This window comes from Chelon labrosus (genome assembly GCF_963514085.1).
Source record: "Chelon labrosus genome assembly, chromosome: 13".
In the NCBI taxonomy this organism is placed as follows: domain Eukaryota; kingdom Metazoa; phylum Chordata; class Actinopteri; order Mugiliformes; family Mugilidae; genus Chelon; species Chelon labrosus.
Window position 1 is genome coordinate 5,215,934 of NC_140346.1, and position 19,521 is coordinate 5,235,454.

The 19,521-nt window shown below is 41.2% G+C and overlaps 1 protein-coding gene across 1 annotated transcript; it reads right to left on the bottom strand.

Annotated features, from left to right (window-relative positions):
- Positions 1 to 1,865: 1,865 nt before the first annotated feature.
- tnfrsf19 (tumor necrosis factor receptor superfamily, member 19) lies at positions 1,866 to 17,686 on the bottom strand. The gene is made up of 10 exons (XM_084558593.1): positions 17,295 to 17,686; positions 16,440 to 16,532; positions 16,090 to 16,203; positions 11,676 to 11,854; positions 11,435 to 11,520; positions 5,489 to 5,653; positions 4,156 to 4,284; positions 3,901 to 4,003; positions 2,727 to 2,962; positions 1,866 to 2,313 (listed from the first exon to the last, which is right to left on the bottom strand). The coding sequence occupies exons 2-10, from the start codon at positions 16,503 to 16,505 to the stop codon at positions 2,309 to 2,311; spliced, it is 1,083 nt and encodes a 360-aa protein (XP_084414719.1). The 5' UTR covers positions 16,506 to 16,532; positions 17,295 to 17,686; the 3' UTR covers positions 1,866 to 2,308.
- Between the last annotated feature and the right edge of the window lie 1,835 nt (positions 17,687 to 19,521).

Sequence of the window (19,521 nt, forward strand, 5' to 3'; positions counted from 1 at the left end):
TCATTTGTTGCAGGTTGTGGTAAATTCTCTCTCACTCACAAACACTTCTCTCAGTTCTCTGGACACATTGTTCATTTCATATCATGCAAAGAGTTTGAACCTAACAGTGGTTTTCACTTTTTCTCAGTGCTGAACTAGGCACTATGAAAAATCAAAGAGTAAAACATACTCTGTGATGTGACACATTCCTATAAATTTCCCAAGGTTTGAATCATTCCTCGTCTTTTCTGTCGTGAATTCATCACTTCAGCAGCTTATATCTGCTCATTAAACCTCCATCTTCTGCTCGCATAACAGCACAGTTTTGTTTTTTCCTGGTCAAGTCAACATGAGGAAGAATACTTAATCTGCTCTTCCCGTCATGTGGGCATTGTTTAGGCTTCAAATTAATACCTCTCTATCTGTTTTGTCTGTCAGGAGTTTCAGGGGGTAAAGAGGAGGGTGAGAGAGGTTTTTTTTTTTTTCTTCACTTCTGATCATATTAACAGCTGTTATGTAGTAAGTCCACTGACTTATAACGATCAGGTTCAGACTTATTATGGAAAGAAGCCCGGACCAGGAAGCTGCAAACAAAGACGCTCCAGAAAGCAGAGTCTCCTCAACAAAGCAGCTGTTTGATCTTCTGCCGAGGCGGAACTGCTAGCTCGGACGCGAAGTCGGTGGCGAGGTGCGGCGTCGTGTGATTATTGAATGTGTGAACACGCTGTCAGAGAGAGAGAGAGAGAGACTGAGAGAGACTGGGCAAGATGGGTGGCTCCAACCACACAGAAGCTGCACTTCAACTGATGGTCGGGATCCGGTGTCTCTCCAGCACTTTCAGATGTTTTCTTTTTTACCTCTGTGATCTGTTTCCAGTTCAACCTGAGGCAAATTGCATCAGCAGAGACTTTACCTTCAGCTGAAGCGCAGCCACGGTCTGAATGTCGGTAATTCTTAGTGGAATTTTACACACCAGTCTGGTTTGTCACGAGAAGTGGAATGCAGCCTGTGAACGCTCATAGAAAACTGCCATCAAGGAAATCAAACATGATGGTCACAGATGGGCTGGAACTGTGATTACATTTCTATTTTATCTATAAAACGTTACAAAATGGAAACTTTATCATTAAAGTTGAGGCTTTGCAAGTCGATTTTAGTCATTTATCTTCTCTTGGTTAACCAATTGCTTCAGCTCTGGCGTTGTACTGTAGAAACTGTGGGCTAAAGACCCACATTTGGGTCCGTAGGGTCACTGGCTTGAATCCCTTCTACATCAGAGGCTAAGGTGCCTTGATCAAACACCTAATGCTCCCCAGACTTTGCACATACCTGTCCACTGCTCCAAGTGTGCTCACCTGAATGGGCTAAACATAGAAGACATTTCCCCGTGAGGGATTACTAAAGAGTAACATCAATAACAACAGCAGTTTTGGAGCTAAACAAAAAGAAAAAACAAGTAATGGGGCAGAATATGAGCCTTCTGATCTGGCTTCCAAGTCCTCCAGCTCCGTGGAGGTGCATCACTGAAACACTTTAAAGAATGGATAGAGAATTGAGTTTGTAAACTTGTTCAAGTGGTTTATTTACAGTAATGATACATGGAGGTGAGCGTTCACAACCATCAACACCATAAGTGGGGCGGGGGCAAACATGATGTCGTCATGTCTACGTTACAAAAATATCGACCTATTTCACTATTTTACAATATCTACAACACATTTATCACTTGGACATTCTTCGTCTTAACTTGTTCCGTTTTATGAAGATTGTCTTCACTGTGCAACATAATCACTTTAGACGCTTTGTCTTCACACTTCAAACTTTACACACACAAAAGCTTCATGACACCAGCTGCTAGACAAGTGGTACAGTTTATGTTCTCCTACATGTGAAGGTGCGAGACATTCTCAGGGCAGAGCAGAGGCTCCGCGGCCGTGTGTCCGTACTCCTCGACGTTTGAACTTCATATGATTTTTTACCTTCCAGTTCACATTCTGCGTGTATAGATGTGTAGTTTTTTTTGTTTTGTTTTTTTTATGCCTTCTGCTTTGCGCTTTGCTTTTCCTCAGTAGTGCTTTCGTTTCCACATATGTACATATTCAGTTTGGACCATCTGACGGGCTCTGAGGTCAGCAGCAGGCATTTCAAAGAGACAGCGTGACCACACTTGTGAGTGGCTGCTGCTGGTCTGTGTGTGGTGATGATTGGGGGAGGGGGAGGGGGGGGGGGGGGGGGGCGGCTGGTGAGTAATCTGATACGGGATCTGGCCGCGGCTGTTGTCGAGTCCAGGGTAGTTCAAGGGTGGAACACAAGCCAAAAGCAATCCATGTCATCCTGAGAAGAGAGCAGGAAGAGGGACGCAGACATGCAGCGATTAGTAACGTATCCATCCTGAGCCGGCCAAGAGCTGACTTAAAACAGGATAGTCTTGTCTACATCAAAGAAACGTGTGCCGCTCTTAGTGGATGCTATAAAAAGGCAAGCCAGGAGTGTGAGAGCAGTTGATGCACAAGTTTAACTCTCCAGAGGGATTAGAGTATTTATTTCATATGTTCTCTGTGTTTTCTTGACTGGGAGAGGACTTCTTCTCCACAAGAATCATTCATCAGTTTGTTCTGAGGCAAATAATCTGAAATGCCACTGGATTGTCTTAATGCACCATTATTAATATCCAGATGGGTTATAATCAAAAAAGAACTCCCTGGTGTTTAATCTAAGAGTGGTGTAGTGGTAACAAGTCTCCTCACCTTCCTGAGTAGACGCAGGCTGTTTGGGAAGCAGAACCTCCGTCACACCTTCTCCACAGTTCTGTCTGGACCTCTCAGGTGAATTCTCCCTTGACCTGCACCCTTCCTCTTTCTCCTCCTCCTCCTCCTCCTCCTCCAGTCTTTCTGCAGATTGGGCATTAAACTCAGACCCCCCCACAGACTCTGGACGTCCTTCCAGCTCCATCGGGCTGCCCTCCTCATTCAGGTTTGTGTTTCTGGAAAGCGTAATGAAGAAATCTGTCATTATTTTCAGCCCGAATCCTTCTTTGAGTCCACACCCAGTGGTTTGTGTTCAGCGGTTGAAAGAAATGAATGAACCACGTTAAATCACGTCTCAAGCACCTTGAAGAAATAATGACGCTGTCCTCGAGGTAGAGCAACAGTTTAGTGTTTACCTGCTGGATGCTGTAGGCCTAAACACAAGATGATAGGGGTGTTATCTTTGATTCAATCAAACTGTAATGCAGTTTGGACCAGTGAGCTACAGTAACTTAATAATGAGATGTATGCAAACTTAATTACATTGCAGCTGCATATACATTCACTGGCCAGTTCATTAGGTACACTAGTGAAAATCAGTGCACTCAAATACAACAGTCCTGCACTTAAGTCTTCTTCATTATTGTTCTAATATTCAGTTTATGATAAAACAGCTTCAGAAAGGATGTAGGGTTTGATGCTATCAAACTGGATTGAATTAAACACAAAAGTGTTCCTTAGCTATATGAGGTTGTCAAAATAATAAAGATGTTTTGTTGCAGCACAAAGCAATCCAGTAGTACTGCCAACCATAGCCTCTAAATGAGCTGAATCAACAGCTCTAGATTAAGCTAAGATGTAGTGCAGGACTCTTATATTAGAATTCATTAGTTTTCACAAGTGTACCTAATGAACTGGCAAGTGAGTGTAATTCCATATATGACTGTAATTTTATTTGTTGGGAGTCAGCAGAGCGTGGTGAAAACATTGCAGGTTTTAATAGTTATTTCCCTGCAGGCCGAAAAATGTTTGCACTGTTCACCAAACAGCGTGTTCAGCTTTAATGTAGCGCTCACAGCAGCAACTTTTCAGCCTCTGTCAGCGATTCAGTTCTTTGTCTTTGTTCTGTAAGTACTTTTAGAATTTTACAATTTCAGTCACGTTTTGTCCTCACCCGTCACTGAGGCTCATCTGGGACTGGAAGGGACTGATGTCCTGGCTGCGGCCCAGGCTGCAGCTCTCCTCACAACACAGAGATGGGATCAGATGAACTGGGCCTGAACATCACACACACACACACACAAATATACAGCTTTACACATATGGGAATTTACAGCCATCAGCTCTTAGTCTAAAAACACGATAATCCCATTGAACTGTTTGGTGCCAAAACACAGCTGAAGCATAAAATCTCTTTAGTCCACCCTACCACAGGTGTGTCCGGGTCCCAAGTGACATTGGCAGCAGGGCCTCTGGGGATAGTCATGGAGCCAGCGGGGGTCCAGACAGGAGAGCTCCGCCCCGAGGTACGGGCAGTCCTGAGACCTCAGAGAGGTTGCTGAGTAAACACATCAGAGACAGTCAATCAACAATTTGCTGGCACCACAGTCTAGTAAATTTACATATTCTTTAGAAATTGCATCATATATGTTTAGCAATGTTAAAAATGAACTTGGGTAAATAGATCAGTTGCAAGTTGTTAAAAAGTAACCAGAATTAGGTTTTATTAAAGTCTTACATTAGTAAATGATTTATTAACCATTATTGTATCTATTAACTAGTCCATTAGGTGTTTGAAGCTTGTATTAAGGATGCCTTGTTAAATACACTGCAGATACATATACAGAAACAAAAACAGAAGACACCTAAGAACAGTTAAAAGAAACCAGTCTGGAATGCGATTATTTGTAATTGCCTCTGTCTCACTAAATCTACACAGTCTCTTGTATGTGCTGGGAAATGTCTTATAACCCTCAGGTCCATGAAGCCGATTAAAATTCCTTTGTATAATTTTTAAAAAAACAACTCCGGTGATGGGTGGGGTGCATATCTCAGTCAAACTACAGACAGAATGCAAGCACTAACTTTAAACTATTTTCAAATGGAGGAAAAAAAAAAAAAGACTGGTCACGCCTTAATATCTTCTTCAGCACTCTTTGTTTCAGGTGAGTTTACCAGAAATAAAATGATGTCATTAACTCTTTGCCTCGGGATGTTTCACATATGCAACATCAGGGTTTAATAAAGCTGAACACTGCACCCTGTTTGTGCAGCTAACAAAGGAGGAACAGTCATGTTGGTACAGTGATACCTGCTCTTCTTCAGCTGTCTTATTAAGAAATATAGAGTGCCTACACGTATCCAGATCCTGCACCTTACTTGATGCATTATGGCTTCTGCAAATGACTAGATGTGCTTCCACAGAACTGCCTGCTCAGCACATTTCAAAGCACACATCTGAGATACCTTATCACAATCTTATCACCATTGTTTGATGTTGTATTTTTTGGAACACATATGAGATTTGCTTTATTTTGGAAATCTTGACTGGAGTACATATTGTACAAGAAATGCTTTGACTGTGCGTTAGAATGCACCTGGTGTGGCTTCAAAGTTCATTACTTGCCGCAGAGAACCTCGTGCAATGGAGAATTACCAACCTGCATAGCTAAGCACATAATATTTTTCAAAGCCTCACTCGCTACGGTTCACTTTTTTTTACACGAGAAAATGCAAAACGTGCTGCTCTGATGCCGACTCACCACTGGGCTTCTTCTCCAGCAGCTGCCTCTTACAGTAGATGACACAAAGGACGAGCAGGGCCAGCAGCACTGTAGCGAGGGCACTGCAGATGACCGCGGCCAGGGCCATGTCCCGGGGGCTGGTCACCACCGAGGGAAGCGGCACCAAGTTTACTCGCCCGCTGCCTGCAAAGAGAGTCGAAAGGACAGGAGTGTGATGTACAGTCTGAGAGCAGGGTGTGAAACGTTGACTAATGGCAGTAGACGTGCTTATTGAAAGGTGATTTCTTGTCTCTTGAAATTGATGTGTAAAGAGTTTGGTATCAATATCACACCAAAGGACATTCACTTATTTGAGTTTCAGACACAACAAATGCCTAAAAAAAACAGAGCATTTACTTCACTTGTCAGCCAATCAGAACCTGGTAACATGAGACAAATTATTGCTTTTCGCCTCAGGCCAGTCATCTGTTTGTTAGGGTATAATGAAATATGCTCGGGAGTTCAAAGAGAAAGTGCCTGTGGTGGATTCTCTCTTTATCTGCCTCTGTCTTGTTCTTTGCAGAAGATGATTTACAGACACTGTACCCTTCAGCCCTCAGGCTCCCTCACATGCTGCTCTCACAGGAGGCAGACATGCTGGTCAAGCCTCTGAAACAGGTCAGATATGAGTGTGCGTGTGTGTTTTTGTGACACAGAGAGACAACACAGAAAACTGACATTAATGGTGTTTTTTTAACACTTGTGTGTGTGTGTGGCACTGTGCACGGATTTCTTGATTAAGCTGCCGTTACAGTTCTCGTCGTGCCTGAGGGGCAATGTGATGTCAGCGTTTGTCCCCACCTTTAAGATCTTTAACACAAACTCATGCAAGGAATGCAGCTCCTTCAACAAGTTCCCGCGAATACAGAATGTAAGGATTTAATAAGGCTTAATGCTAAATTGCACAGCGTAAGACAGAAGAAATGTTTGCACTGGTTGAAAAGTTGGCTTCTGCTGCCTGTAATTATCCCTTCAAACACTCTGCTGAGCTGAATGCACAACACGTGATCCACGTGTGTAAACTAAGACAAACTTCTACCGCTCTCAAAGTGAACAGCAACTTTAATAGAGAGATGAGTACAAAACAACTAATTATTAGGTGGTTTTAATATGCTACTCAGTGCTTGATTACTTTTCTGGCACAATTTGTGTAAACGTGTTAGTGAACAGTTGATAATGTAAACCTCTACCAGACAGAGCAACAGTATTAGCATCTATTTGGAGTTGAGTTTCAATATTAACTCTCCTTTTAAAGTTTGTTTTGGACTCCTAAGCTGCCAAATGTTCCCCTACATTATCCAAATAGATGCTAAACCCTGACATTGGGTGCTGGGAAAGTAGCATAAAACCAGCCTCAATCAATAAGAGTGGTGGGAGTCAACCAAACAGTAGTCTGTTGCTAGATAAATGGCAAATTTGTTTTGCCTGGGATAGCAAGGAAAATAAAAAGTTTCAAGAAATAATTTACTTGTACAGGCAATTTTAGCTTACATCCCAGTGTTGACACCAAGACAACCACCGCGCCTGAACCAATGAGGTCTTCAGGTGAAGTTCTACGCATATGCTGCTCAAGAAATATGGTCAAATGTGTCCCAGACAATCTCTGCACCGCTGCATTTAGCGCCGTCCACTGGTGATCAAATTTAATTTAAAAAACAGTGTAAACAGGGTTTTTGTTATTTCTTCTATAGTTAATATTACTAAACTGTCCATCGCAGCTTTAAGGTTAAACACCACAAACAGCAACAAACAAAGACCTGTTTTTAGTAGTTCAGTTATGTTTAGTTGAGTCAAATCACAAAACTGAAATGTTCAGGTTTATATCGTGAAATAATTTGGCCTTTAAACAGAAATCACTTTATTTTGAATCAAAACAACTACGCCACACCTTTCTATAGTTATGAAAATCATAAACCGGCATTATCTGCAGCAGCACATCCCTGATCCTCTGTAGATCACAGAAATACAAAGAAACAGAGGTCTTTTCACACATCCTTTGTGATAGCTGAGATATCAGGATGCAAGCTGCACGTCCCTCATGACAACCCCAGCTTTAAGAGGGAATCAAGGAAAAGAGCAGCACATCAAAATTCTCAAAATGACTGACATCTCCCTCTAAAGGCCATGTATAGCCAGCTTCACATAATTATCTCTGATCATTAAAAGTAATCAAATACTATACTTTTTTTTATATAAATGTATGCATAATAGTGAGGGTGTGGCTTCACAAACAGTGAAAGTAAGCGATCAACAAGAATGGCAAATATTATGAATGACTTCTTGTTTGCGAAATCCTTTTGCAGTTGACTCTGCTGTTTGCTCTTTGGTGTATTAATCATAAAGGCAACTGGCTTTTCACATTCAAGAGCTCTTTGTTGAGCAATGTAAACATTGCTTTAGCTCTGGGCCATTTTTTTATTCAGACAGATAGGGGATAAGGGTATTTTAACATTCCTTCTAAGAAAATGACTTAGTTTGACCCATAGGGCACAATAAAAGGATACGATTGATATAAGCTCTAAAAAGTGCATAATGTCAGAAACGTGACTTTTTACTTGCTGCTCTGAATAGCTTACAGTTTATATAAGGGTATTTGTACTTTAACTTCAATTTGAAACTTTTAATATAAAAGCTACTACTAAAAACTAACAAGTTTAATATAAGCATCTATCTTTATTTAAGTTTTAGACTCCTGATAGTTTCAGTGTCTTGTATCTGACACCTGACCATTGTGTTTAAACTTGGTTTTCATTTTCAAGGTCAAATTCAGCTCATCCGAGGAGAGCATCCCCGCTCCAACAGCACAAAGGCAGCTTGTTATCAGAGACCCAGCAGCTGCAGCAAACACAGATAAACACTGGCCTATTGAAGGAACCTCACCTGCTGATATTATCTCCACACAAACCAGACCAATAAACCACAGCCTTTCACAGACTCTCTGCCTGTTGACTCTATGGAATGCTGCACAGTCCAAATAAAAGAAGCACTCTTTACACCTCTGAGGGATCTTTGACTTTTGTCTGCACAAACTCTTTTAAGAGGCTCTTTAGAAGAACTGTTTTACCCGGTACTCTGAACAAAAGAGCAGACATTTCTTTGGTGTAGGAGCTATACAAACAGTGCAAGCGGTTTTCATCCAAAGACATTTACAATGGCTCTAAATTAAAAAATGTATCAAGCAGTAAAAAAAAAAAAAAATGACGATTCTTTATTAGAATATAGGATATTGTTGCAAAGTTATATAGTACAGTAACCTGGAAGCCAGCCTGAAGTTTGTCTGCCCACAACATTTTAGCAGGGGAATTGATTATGCCTAGTAAAGATCTGGGCCAATCAAATCCTTTGAGAAGGTTTTAAGCGCTAATGGACTGATGAGTAACTGCAAAGTAGTCATACACGTCATCTGAGCACAGCTGAGTTTATGTTGTTTACAACAAAATGGCTGCCATCAGAGAAGTGTGATGCTTCGGTTCTGCTATCTTGGTCTTGCAAACGATATTAACAGCAAAGTAATTTAACAGGTAAGTGATTAAGTTATTTGTCGAAAGGCATATATCACATAATGGATTGCTCTGATTGTAGGGACTATTCATTTGTGTGCAGAGGTATTAAACAATATGTTGAAATGAGTTCAGTTCAAAGAAAAACAAAGTACATCATATCATCTGTGATTCCCTCCAAGTTTTTATCATAAATCCAGTTTCTTCCACTAATTCGAGAACATTCGCATGCAAGTCTGGTTTCCAAAATATATTTCAGCTCTGAACTTTTAGTTGTGTAATTCATATAACTTAACATCACTGTTTTGCAATCTTATAAAAAGAAACTCAATATGTCTGCTGGATTGATTTCTAATATTTAAAAGCCAAGGTGTTGTTTATGGTAAAACATTTTACAGTCATCACTTCTTGTAATGTGGCAACACCAAATACCATTACTGCTGTGAGGTTGTGGTTTTATAATGAGACAGCGGCAAGAATAAACTGTTCTGCAGTGAGAAGAGATCATTGGTATAGACATCTGAATGACTTCGGTGATCTTTTGAATGCTCCGCCCTGAATTGCTGGCAGGCTGGTACAGCGTGTTTTTTTTAGCTTCCGGACCAGTGTGTTTTTCTGTCGTTTGTGGTGAGGACCCAGTGTAATACTACTCACGTTTCCTTTGTTTAGTTCCCTGATCTACAAACTTAACAACAGCATGTAAAAACTATAACCGGCAGAAGGAACATGTAGGAACAGTAGAAACTGTTTCACCCAATATGCCCCATTTTTTTATCCTGTCTAAAATAAAACAAATACTGTAAAATAAGGGGCCTTTTATGGCTATATTAAAAATGTTTTTTCTCTGTTCATTCTGACTTCTGTGTTAATCCAGTTGGACAATGAAATATGACAAAACAAAAAGCAGGTAGCATTCTTTAAACATGTGTGTATGAGTCTGCATGCCTGCATGTGTGTTTGTATGGACCAGTCAGTTCCCTGAGATCTACCGTGACAGTGAAAAACTTCAGCAGATGAAACACATTAAAGCGGCTGGAGGAATCCATAAAACACAAGCTCATTTTTACTCTGCCTCAAAAGAGCCACTGGGGGAAAAGGGAGGAGAAGAAAGGAGGGGGCTGAAGATTTACAGTCCACCCCAGACGGCGACTGCCTCCCCTGCACAGCTGCACCGTCGCTCCAGGCCAGTGTGGCCCATTAGAATGATCTGCCCTTTAAGTTTTCACCACCCTCCTCAAGATAACACAGAGAGGGAGGGGACAAGACTTTGAAACATTTGGAAAAGCTCCACGGAGAGTCCCTGTAGGAGCTAACTACCAGTTATGTTCTCAGACACAATGGCCATTTTGTTTCACTGGCCTCCTCCCGTATCAAAACGGGAAGCTGCACAGATGGACAAATGAGCAGACAGAGGGAGGTCAGTTGTTTTCAGACTGTAATGTTGCTAGTAAGTTGCTTTTTTTTTTTTTTTTTTTTTTTTTTAGAGTTGTCTGATATCCCAGAGCTGTCTCCATTTATTTAACACAGGGGTGCTAACTCTGGCTGGGACGGCCCTGATGCTCAAGTTGCCAAAAAATTTCCTCAGAAACAGCTGCAGTATCCTCTGCCATCAGGAAGTCACACTCAATTACCAAAGGTATAAGTTCATTCGCCTGTTGGTTTTATATGGAAACCTGAAATCACGAGGTTGCACATAACTACTTATAAAGGCCAGAAGAAAGAAGTCAATTGGATCTGCAGCTTGCTGGAATGTGGGCCCTGCTTTGTGAATATACTGTCATACACCTCCTGCCTCCCTTTTTGCATAATGGCAATAATATACTTAGGTGTAAAGACAAAAAACATGTATAACAGTGCAGTAGTTCTGAGGTGTGTTTTGTCTCGAAATGTCAATGGAGGTTTTGTTCAAGGAAGTTTGCTTGTTTAATCCAAATTGAGTGCTGAAAATGAGTGACATGCTCTGAGCTAATATAATCCGCAGTTGGCAAGTCCACTGTTTTGTTAGTCGTATCCATTTCAGCTTTTCAAATGTGCAGCTAGTAAATCCGAGCATTTATTTGCGCATATAGCATAGCTGGCTGGCTCAGTGAGACTTAGTGAATGAAATATGGCTCGCTCCACCCTTTCAGGGCTGTGGTTCTGGTTACTCCATGGACCTTGTGCTGGCATGTTGTGTGTGTGCGGGCTTTGTTGCGTCGCTGCAGCCCCGGGTTTTGGTTCTTGTAGCATTTGGCTAAGAGTTCAATGGTGTGCCGTAGATGGTGGTGTTTGCTTTTGGACTATTGTATCCCTGTTGTTTCATGTTAAAACATCATCTATTGTGAATTAGGGATGAATGGCCAGTATTTATGAGAACATTTGACAAAATGTCCCACTGATGTTAGGCCAACTGTTAGATGAGCTCGAAGAAAGAAAAGGTGCTTACAGTTGGGCTCATAAGGAGGTGGAGGATCCCCACAAGGTATACACTCCATGTCTTGGAAACCACTTAATTTAGTCTTCCGGTAATATCTGTTGAAGACATATAATGACATTTCTATTAAGAAAAAAAGTTGTCATGAACATATGGTTAGATATTTTTTAAAACATTATGTAAATTAGGAGTAGCAAACTCTTCTTCATCTCTGTTCTGCAGCTCTAATCTTTTTATGAAACTGTTCTCTCACCCTGGCAGACAATCACCACACACAGCGTTGCTGGTGGTGGAGCAGTTGCCCTTCTGGAAGCGGTTGATGAGGCCACAGTCCAGGCAGGGCTTGCACTTCTGCAGGCTCCGGTCCTCTTTGAAGCGACTGCTCCGACAGGGCACGCACCGGGCATCCTCTCCATAACCAAAGCCACATTCCTGCAGGGATTAACAGGAGAAATACACCGGGTAAGAGGTGGGGTTGGTGGTTTGGGGTGATGTGCAGCTGCTGAAAAGAGCGCCTGAATGAGGACTACTGGGGGTCTGGAATTAAAGAATGATCTTGGCTCACGGGATCAGAAGAGAACAATGGCCTGCCTCTTTTGAGAGTCCATCTTACACTGGCAATAATCTCCCTGACTCTCTCAGTATGAATGAGTGGCCTTCCGCTGCAAGACCCAGAAAGGCCATGCATTTGAATAATAAAGGCTCTAGGGGACACCCACTGTTGTATTATTGCAAGTTTATTGCTGCGTTTTTGTGCGACTCCCTCTCCAAGCAGACTCAGCGAGTGTCCCGTTGATTGAGAGGCCAGCAAGAAGGAAACGCTTCAGGATCATGGAGTGGTATATGGAGAAAACAAGATGAATACGCTTTTTGTGTACAGCAGTTGAAAGCATACTTAAAAAGCACAGCTTCCTATGAGTGTGAGAATGATCTAATGCTTAACCACCTTTTGAATGTGTTCACCTGAGTCAAACTATAAAAGATGTTTTTTAAAAGAACACAACGTATGTTTTGAATACTTTTATGAAATCAAATATGAATCTTGTTTAATTTATGCATATTTCAGAGTTAAAAGCAATATCATAAACTGTGCTAACCATAAATGTATCATGTCTAATTATAATTCCATTTAAAATGCCACAATTCACCTCGATCTGTTTCTTACAGCTGATATCGCTGTCCACCAGGCAGAGTAAAAATTCCCTGCAGTGGTGACATCATACATTGATCACTCACTATCAGCTCCACAGCAGCTGCCCTCCTGTTATCCAGTTTTGCCACACAGCAATCCAAATCCAGGAGGATATATGGGAGGGGGGTATGAGGTACTCATATATCATTAAAGTGAAGGTCAGCTTCAAACAGGGCTTCTCTCTTCTCTTCTCTCTTCGCCCGTGTCCCATTTCACTGCCCGGGCATGCAGTCCTGCTGGAATGTGGGCAGAAGATTCTGATATGGGGGTTGGGTTTGGCAAGAAATAAAAATGGAGGTCGGAGGCAAAGATGTGATCTTGTGATGGCACCGCGGAGTCGGGACAGAAGATGAGGAATTCAAGCGTTCCAGCCAAACACATGTGAGCCTGACATTGAACCCTTGAGCCAGGCCTGGCCCGAGGTGGACCAGCTAGGCTTGGACTATTGCAGCTGTTGCTATGAGCTCTCCATATTTGGGCTTATGCTTCAGCAGGGCAGAGCAGGGAACCCAAGGAGGGAGAGGATAGGGGTGACTGACGAGTGATAATGAGGGGAAAGGCGGAATAAGAAGACTTGGCTGGCCATAGTTGCATGCCATGATCCGCTCTTGCCTTTTTCAGACCAAGGTTGGGCAGGCAGGAAGACTGTCATGTCACTGAACCCTGAAACTGGTCCTCAAGAAAGAACTGCAGGCCCAGTCACTGCCTGGAACCTCACAGTTCTTCTGTGACCCACTTCCACACATGAAGAAAGGGGCCCCGGGATGATTCATCCTCACTCAACCCAGCACTGGCATAAACCCTATCCAAGGGACACCACATGGTAGGATGGGCTGATGAGATGTAGACACAAGCAGGTCAGAGCACTGAAACAAAAGGAAAACGGAGCCAACTCTTGCCTTTCTGGTTTCAGCACAGATCATCAAGGAGCGATCTCTTTCTCCTTTTATCTCTGTTGACAAAGCTCCACAGAGCTGACACCCTGCACTGACTAAGACTTGTTTAGCAGCTAGAGGAAAGACTATACTCTGTGGTGTCTAAGTTACTATTCATATGAAAAAGGAAGTGCACAATGGATTATGATGCTTTTGTAACACATAATCACATTGAAACAGATACTAATATAAAATGTTAAATTTTTTTTAAAATCCCTAAACTGATTATATCTCTGTTATAAGAAGATGACACTTTCTTTTATACGTCAACACGAGATAAGAGAGAAGAGAGGATCAAGTGTGGAATCAAGTAAGGAGGTTTTAACTTCAAAATCTATCCAAAAAACTGTATGCTTAACATCCTTTTCCCTTTCCCTGTCCTGCTGTCTGTATCTCCTGATCTAGTTTGGGGGAGACTGCAAAACATAACAACAGTGTGGAGTGAGCTGGCTGGGACTTGAAGCATGTTCAGACGCACGGAGATTAGGAGGGAATCACAAGGGGACGGCCTGTCATCTGATCTGGCGATGAAACAACACTAACAACAATGCCAAGTTAGTAAAAGCAGAGTTTTGTTCAGGACACTTTCACTTCCTTTGTTCTTGTCTCTTGTTCAAACTTTCACTCCTGCCCGACTTCTTTCATCATAGCAGCAGAACTTTGGGGATTTTTGACCTTTCTGGAGCGTATGCACTCCGTGTTACTCTCTCTCTGTTTAGTCTGTGCCACCCACAAGTCCTTTGTCCTGAATGTGACTGGAGGAAGTGTTACTCTCTTACTACATATTACGAGATTTTGACACACCAAAGTTGTGTTCCTTTTTGCCACAGCATACACTGGAAAGCAAGTTATCCTGTCTCATTCATGCTTGACACATCTCAACACACTAAGTAACGTTGCTGGAATGAAATATGTCGGGGAGAAAAAGAATGACTGGTTTTATGGACGCTCCCTCTGTGTGGGTGGTTCTTTAAGCTACAGTTAGCGTGGAGGGGCTAATTGATGTTTGTCAGCCTGCCTCAGAGTGGCTTCCAGAGGCAAACTTCCAGAGCAAACTGGGCCACATTCCTCTGGGATCTCTATGGCAGCTGCACAGAGGGACTCCAAAAGTCTGCTTCCCTCCCAACAGTCAGCCCTGCCTTTCAGAATATGGACAGATTGTCTTGGTTACCCAGAGCTCAGATCACAAGTAGTTTCTCTGGGAAAGTTTCACCGAGTGCAGGCCTAGGTCTCCACTTTGAGCCGGCATCCCGCTACCTTCAGAGAAAGAATGAGGCGGCCAATTATTAACCAGGACCCCAGGGTGGCTAGCAGCATTCATGCCTGTTGAGCTGGCGGAGGAATACGAGGACTACTGAAGCGTATTACTAACCACAGGGTGCATGTCTGTGTGCACTGAGATTAAAGGCAACTGGACTTAAATGCATGTGTGCAACAGATGTTAAGGGTGATGCAGAGTTTTTAACATCAGCACTCAGAGCGTAAACTCACCTCAAGTCAGTTTACCAGAAGTTTTATTTGCAGAATATACTTTACTTAAGGCTGCCTCTGATTTTTATTGTAGAAACATATTCCTGAACAATGTAATTAAACTATTGTATATAGTAAAATAAATAAAAATGAGTCTTAAGAGGGCAAACTTGCCCTTTAAAACTGGTATTGATGAGTAGGTGTCCCATTTCTTAAAGAGGTGAAGAATGTAGCAGTCTGTAATATTGAGAGGTTTTTCTAATATTTAGTTTTCATTCACCTTTTTATATGGAAACAAAAGAAACTGCACTTGCAAGGATATTTTACTCAGTTTTAGGAGCTCTGAAGTTGCATATGGTTGAAAATGATTATGGAATATTTTTGCTGTGTACCAACAGTTGCTAATAAATCAAATTCAAGTAGTAAAATAGCTTAATTTTGGTGTTTGATCACTGTGGTTTACCCACCTTCCCATCACTGCCTACACTTGCAAAAGTAGGTAGGTGCATAGCTGCTGCCAAAGAGGAAAGCCTGTGCTTACCAAACTTAACTGACACTACAGAGGCCTGTTTGTACAAAGCATACAAAAACCTGTGGCTAAGGTGGTGGAAAAAACTCTATTCCCAGCCGAGAGAGCAGCAAGCTTAGGCATGGCTTGCTTCAAACAGTGAAGACAATAAGTTGGACGGGGTGCAATGGGGAAAAAACAATGGAAGCCATTCAGCTGCAGAAGGTCAAAAGTATGGGTGTGACTGATTAAAGAAGGGTCGGTGTTCTACAAAAGCTAATAACGGCTTGGCTGTTCTCTGCATGAAAGAGAGGAAGTAATAAATAATGTTGGTTCACTGGATAACATACACGTATCTAAACAGAGATGTCCATTCTTTTCATAAACTCAACACTTTTTTTCCCCCTTGACAAGAAAAATACATCCAACTTTCTTTTTTTTTCCAGTTTAGGGAAGTTTATTCACCCGGCCTGTTATGGATTCATACATTCCTATTCTTAAATAAACAAGAGACAGTTCATACTGGTAAGGTGATAAAAGATAGAAACAGTTTGGTTCCCACCTTTGAAAGCTCCTGCCCTGCATCACACTGTTTGCAGGGTTTACAGTTTCCAAACCGGTCCTTGTACTCCTGCTCTCTGCATTCTCTGGTCTCTTCCTCGGCTATCACGTGAATCTGAGTGGGAAAGTCACTCCGTAAAACTTCCTGCATTTGATCACCAATTTTATCCATAACAGATATTCAACAGAGTCATTCAAGAGCTATGATCCATAGAGTCTCATAATACTCCAAAGGGGTCAAAGAGCCTCTACAGGCACTGTGTGGGCAGCGTAGACACACACATGATAAGGATAGGGCTTAATGAAAGACAGTTAACAAAGGAACAACATACAATGGAGAAAAACACTTACCAAAGCTGAATATATGATATGCACAGTTAGCACAAGTGAGAAGGTGTGTTGAAGCATCCAGACCATTTTGATGGACCACTTGTTGCTTTGCAGCTGAAAAAGGGACAGGACAATAACTTGAATGTTTAAGTATGTCCATAAAACAAACTCTTAATTTACCAAGACCAGAGGCAAATTTAGCTGGATCAAAGACAAATTTTGGGACCAAAAGGTAAAATTTGATTTTGACTGGTTCCTCCAAATACGGACTTGTTCAGGCTTGTTTAACCTCGTAAACTCCACAGATTTTCTCACACAAAATTAAAGACATATTAAAGACAAAACTGAATTAATTTTATATTGTAGCCCAAAGAAAGTAGTCATGGCAGGATGAATTTTTAGGTAAACCGATGCACTATACTTCACAAGTATGTATTTTATACCCAGATATATAAACATGGAAGTCAAGAGTTTTAATATTCCACAATATTGATAAAATAATGGATTACAATATTTACTATAATACTACATAATATAAATAATATTAAGGAATTACGAGAAAAATAGAAAAAGGGATGGTTAAAGGGTCAAAGATATTTAAAACGTCATAACATATAACTTCCATTGTAGCATATAATTTTTTATGTCGCCAAAATTCAACCAATGTTTTAACTAAAAAAAAATAATAATATCCATGCAATAGAGAAACTGAGAGAACAACTAAACTAACTTGTATCATTAAACTGTTTTGTGTCGATAGAATATCATAAGTACAATATCCCTTTAATGACAAGAGGTTTGTTATGGAGTCCTGCTGTACCCTGTAACAACCAAAGCCTCGATAACTGCCCCAGACTAAACAAAAGCTCTCCTTACCTGCTAAAAAATAGTCTCTTGTTAAAAGTGCTGGTTCCTAAAAGTCGAAAGCAGACCGGTGAGAGGTGTGGTGGCGTGTTTCCCGCACCGGTCCGCTCACCATGTCAGCGCTGCTCCTCCAGCCCAGCTCGACACGACTCCGAGCGGCGTCGGAGCTCGAGGACAGACTCAGCGCCGAGATCAAAGGCGGGGAGAGGGGTTGGCTTTATGGATCTGAGGCGCGTGGATCTGATCTGTGATCAGCCTGCCTACATCAAAGACCCGGTCTCAGACACACACACCTCCCCACACACAATGTGATCAATAACCATTCAGCTAGTTTCTGCGAGGAAATATGCTACACGAAAAAGGAGACACAAGAGTTGTGTTACTCAGAGGCATTCTCTCTCTCCCAAGTGTGTGTGCGTGTGTGTGGTTTATTATATGGCTTCGCTTTTTCATAGCAAGTGACTTCCAAACTAAGGTCCGCTGACCACATAATGGTCTCTTTACAGCGTCCCTGCGGTCCCTTCATGTGAGTTTAATTTCACGTGTATCTTAAGGACTGCGAGTGAATCCATTTGTAGTTTACTGCTGTCTATTTGTAGGTTGACAAAATTGAATTAGTTGGGAAGCCTTCAACTTTATGAGCTGCAGATGTCATGACATCAGTTGATGTTCCAGGATTGGCTGAGTCTGGCTGACTCCTAATGGGAAGAGCAGGGTTCGTTTTTAAGTTACTGACCTTGTTTTCATATTAATGGAGAGCTGGGTAAGACAGTAGGCTAAATAGTTTATCTATAGCTATTAGCTACAACTAATTTAACTTGTTTATCAATGAACATAATCCACTTTAAAAAATAACTTGCAAATTAGCTGTTTCATTTTTATTTTTTTAAAACATATTGTGTAGTAAATAAGTTCTTAATGAAAAAATGGGTTTGTTTCCTTCTCAAATCTGTAATCTACATTCCATATGTCCATATGCAAGTTACAGTAGTTTGTGGAATCAGGTGAAGCAACTGTTTTGACAAAGGACACACTGACACATAATGTACTCATTCATATCTGGCAAAAATTGTGAGCTGCGTGCACGCTGGTGTGTGTCTGAACCGTGCAAGGCAAAGACACAGAGGACAAAAGTTCAGTACTGCAGCAAAAGTGGCCAATTACTCTACAAGTCTGGACATGTTGTGTATCAGTTCCAGGAAATCAGTGCCTACCTTGCGAGTGTAATTAGCTGTTCCTTAGCCTACCATGAAATATTGATTGGATTAGATATTATACTGATTACTGATCATAGATTGCAGTTAATGCACCTTGTAACAAACCTGTTATTGTCATTATTCTAACTTGACTTAAAGTATCACAGTAGCCTACTGTTTTTGTTTAGCTTTGTTCATTAAAGTATGTAGGAAATTAGCAGGTATAACAAAATATTATAGTTTCTCTTTTTGATTTTTCTTTGTGTTCATTTGTTGAAGTCAAATCCGTAGACCTGTGACCGGCATGGCACTGTGACATGAGTCATCTAGCGGTGACAGCATGGTACTGCAGTCAAACTTAAGCCACATACAGCAGGAGATTCAAGCTTTGCTCTTGTCTCCATCTACTGGTGTCAAGATTTGTTAGCGGCTCTAAACTGCTGCTGAAATGTTGTTTGTTCTGCAATAAAACATCTATTGACCTGTCATTTAAAAAAATATATACTCTACAGTATTATAGGGTTAATTGTTCTCCACGGTGTATAGTTACAATGTAACATTTCTAACAGCCCATGTAATTTTTTCTTTCAATGGTAGACATTTTTTTTACAGTCATTGTTTGCACAAATTAAAGCTCCTTTTTGCTCTGCCTCATGTTGCACGAAGCACTACCCCACAGTTTTTGTAATAGTTTTAGCAATTATTTATTTGTAAAGTTTCCATCCACCACAATGTACATACTGAATGTCTTTATACTTGTATTTTTCTCAATATATTTTTCAGTGTTGTCATTTTTGTATATATTTTTCAAATTTGTTATTGTCTTTTTCTAATTTTCCTGTCGCATTCGTTATTGTTTTTATTTTGTATATATTTTTACCAAATTCCGCTCTACTGTGACATGGAAATGTCCCATAAGTGGGATAAATAATGTCTTGTCTTTTCTGCAGTGTACAAAAATGAGTTCTGTTCTATTCTATCATCATGTTTAGGACTTGTAAAGTTTTCTGCATTGTCCTGAGAGACTATTCTACATTGAATTG